Source organism: Salarias fasciatus, chromosome 18 (genome assembly GCF_902148845.1).
Source record: "Salarias fasciatus chromosome 18, fSalaFa1.1, whole genome shotgun sequence".
NCBI lineage: Eukaryota > Metazoa > Chordata > Actinopteri > Blenniiformes > Blenniidae > Salarias > Salarias fasciatus.
Window position 1 is genome coordinate 30,215,786 of NC_043762.1, and position 3,540 is coordinate 30,219,325.

At 41.1% G+C, this 3,540-nt stretch overlaps 1 protein-coding gene across 1 annotated transcript; it reads left to right on the forward strand.

Annotated features, from left to right (window-relative positions):
• Positions 1–2,113: 2,113 nt before the first annotated feature.
• On the forward strand, positions 2,114–2,872 carry LOC115405865 (uncharacterized; the record flags this gene model as incomplete). Its single annotated transcript, XM_030115616.1, has 1 exon — positions 2,114–2,872. A coding segment is annotated over one exon (759 nt), but the record flags the coding sequence as incomplete, so codon positions are not given.
• Between the last annotated feature and the right edge of the window lie 668 nt (positions 2,873–3,540).

Genomic DNA, 3,540 nt, shown 5'->3' on the forward strand with positions numbered 1-3,540 from the left:
GATATGGTGATAGTTAAAAAAGTAATAGATACCATTGTAAAACCTTTAACATATATATGTAATTTGTCCTTACAAACAGGAAGTTTTCCCAATAGAATGAAAACTGCTAAAGTGATACCATTATACAAAACCGGATCCCAGCACATCTTCACAAATTATCGACCAGTCTCTCTGCTCCCCCAATTTTTGAAAATATTAGAAAAAATGGTAACACTTCACTTGAATCACCAGGTACAACATATTATAAGTAGTTATAAACACTCATAAATTATCATAATCCTTTATAACTCACTATACAGCATAGGGTGAGGGTTAGGGTTAGGTCCTGATGTTATAAAGCATTGTGATCATTTATGAGTGTTTATAACTATAGTTATACAGTGCTATAATATACTTATTATAACAACAAACTGCTTAAAATAAAACTCTGGATGAATATTAATAAACTATTGCTCAATTTAAGTAAAACTAAAGTTATGTTGTTTGGTAATGTTAAAAATCGTGAGCGGTCACTTAATATTGATGGTACATCAATAGAAATGGTGTCTGAAAACAAATTCTTGGGTATCATTATTGACAATAAATTAATTTGGAAACCATACATTAGACACATTCAAAACAAAATATCAAAAAATATCTCTGTAATCAACAAAACAAAATATGTCCTGGAGTACAAAGCATTCCATTTGTTGTACTGTTCACTTGTTGTGTCCCATTTGATTTATGTTATGTACCATTTGATTTATGATATTGAAATTCGGGGTAACAACTACAAAAGTTCTTTACTTTCCCTTTCAAAACTCCGTCAGTCAGAATAATCAATAAGGCAGGGTATTATGAACCTTCAAACAAATTATTTTTACATTCTAAACTATTAAAACTTCATGATCTAGTTGATTTTTACACTGCGCAATTGCTTAAAAAAGCCAGTAAATCTTTGCTACTGGCACATATTCAACATTTATTTATAATTAGAGAAGGAGAGTATGATTTAAGAAGATCTATGAACTTTAAAGTACAGGGGGCACGAACAACTAGAAAAAGTATGTGTGTGTCTGTCAGAGGGGTTCGACTTTGGAATGGATTGGAAACACAAATTAAGCTATGTTCAACTCTGTACAAATTCAAATCAAAGTATAAACGAATGGTGTTAGTTCAGTATATGGTTCAGGAAGAGCTTTAACTCTTGGAGTAACTGATTTACCAAAAAGTACTGTGTAGTCTGTGGGTGTTTTGTTGTGTAGGTAAACAAGACTCATTATTTGAAAGTGATCAGAATTGAGATTTCTAATGAGCTGGTTGCAATTGTTAAGTCTTAGTATTGTTGTCATTGCTATCGTTGCACTACTAATCAAACAGAGAAGGGCAGGCGAGGCATGGACCTGTTGGACAGAGGAGTCTTTCCCTCCCAATAGTCTCTGTAAACCTTGTCTTTTTATTGCATGGACACAGTAGTGAGCGCCAATATAAGTTCCATAGTGAGCGGGGGTAGGCGAGCTTGTTGACTGGGGGCCATTGCCCACTCTCATCAAGCCACTCTACACCCTGGCTGTTTTAATGCACCACATTTTATCGGGCTACTTATTTAATAATGATAGCAATGACAATGATAATAATCAATGACTAATGAATATTAATAAATAACAATAAATAATTGCAATAGTGTTAATAATAATTATAGTAATACTAATAACGATAAGATAGTAGTAGTAGTAGTTGAGTAGTTGAGTAAGTGTCACTGCAGCCTTCAGTTGTGTGGTGCTCTACGACGTCACTTACAGTGAGTGTTTTCCGTGTTGGTGAAGCTTGCGAGCGACTGAAGTGCTGCTGTCTCTCTCTTACTATTACTGTTAATTCACGAAGCAATCAAAAAATCGGGGTTATTTACGCCCCTGGGGTTATTTATGCCCCCGACTGACCAGTGATCCCTCGTGAATTACATCTCTTCTCCGCCGTTAGCGCCACTGGCGTGCTAACTAGCTTAGCGTGCTAACTAGCTTGGTCCGCCGGGACCGCTATGGCGTCCTCCCCTCTGTCTTCTTTTCTTTCCTGCTCAGTGTGCCGTATGTTGAGTCAGAACCCTGCCTCCCTTGACGATAGGGGTATTTGCGTAAAGTGCAGTGTATTGACAGCGCTGGAGGCCAGGGTAACCGAGTTAGAGGAGCGGCTGCGCAGATGTGAGGGGCAGGGCAGCGCTAGCTACAGCGAGGTAGCGGCAGGGCTCGCAGCCCGCTCCCGCAGTGAGAGGAGTGTTAGCAAGCCTAGCCCCGCAGCGTGTCCCGAGCAGCCGGGGCAAGACCAGGACCGGTTTGTGACGGTCCGAAGGAAGGCTAGTGCTAAGCACCGCCACGTAGCACTCCAAGAACCGCTTCACGTCTGCAATAGGTTCTCTCCCCTCAGCGACGACACACCAGCTGAACTGGACACGCTGGTGATTGGCAGCTCTATAGTTAGAGACGTGAAGCTGCCAGCGGTGAAGGTTAGGTGTTACCCGGGGGCCAGAGTGGGGGACATCGAGGGGAACCTTAGGCTTTTAAAACAGGAAGGTAGGAGATTCCGTCGAGTCGTGATTCATGCAGGCGGTAATGATGCCCGGCGGAGACAATCAGAGGTGCTCAAATTACAAGTAGCCTCGGTGTGTGAATTGGCTAAGTCGATGTCTGATGCCGTAATATTCTCTGGTCCCCTGCCCAATTTGGTCAATGATGAAATGTATAGCCGACTTTCATCATTCAATTGCTGGTTGTCTAGATGGAGTGAGGAAAACGGAGTTATTTTTCTAAACAACTGGTGCACCTTCTGGGGAAAGCCTGGGCTCATCCGCAGGGACGGCATCCACCCAACTTTGGATGGTGCAGCCCTTTTAGCTCACAATATGGCTGATCGGCTTAGTACTCTAAATTGACAAACCAGCTATGAGCCCCGGGCGCAGAGCGGTCGTGTAGAACGCTCCTCTGTGGATCTTGTTGATCCTGTCACTAATCCTGCTCCCGGATTTTTACAAGTCAAGCATGGAGGTTTACCTAGGCTAACAGAGACTGTGTCTGTCCATAGTGCTCAAAGCATTAGAAAAAAGTCATTGGGTAAAAAGCTTAACACCTGTACAAGACAGAATAACTTTTCCAGTAGGAAATACATAAAATGTGGTCTACTAAACATTAGAGCAATCTCCACTAAATCTCTGTTAGTTAATGACCTTATCGGTGACAATAACATTGATCTCCTTGCTCTAACAGAAACTTGGCTTCAGCAAGATGACTATGTGAGGCTCAATGAATGTACCCCTCCAACCTATGTTAATTTCCAAACAGCTAGATCAACAGGTCGAGGTGGAGGTGTGGCAGTGATATCCCACTCCAGTCTTCTTCTTAAACCCAAAACTAATGTTAAATTCAACTCTTTTGAAAGCTTAACACTAACGCTTACTTGTCCAAATTGGAAGAATCAAAAAGCTGTGCTATTAATTATTGTGTATCGACCTCCTGGTCCTTACTCTGACTTTTTAACTGAGTTCTCAGAGTTTTTAAGCAATATAGTATT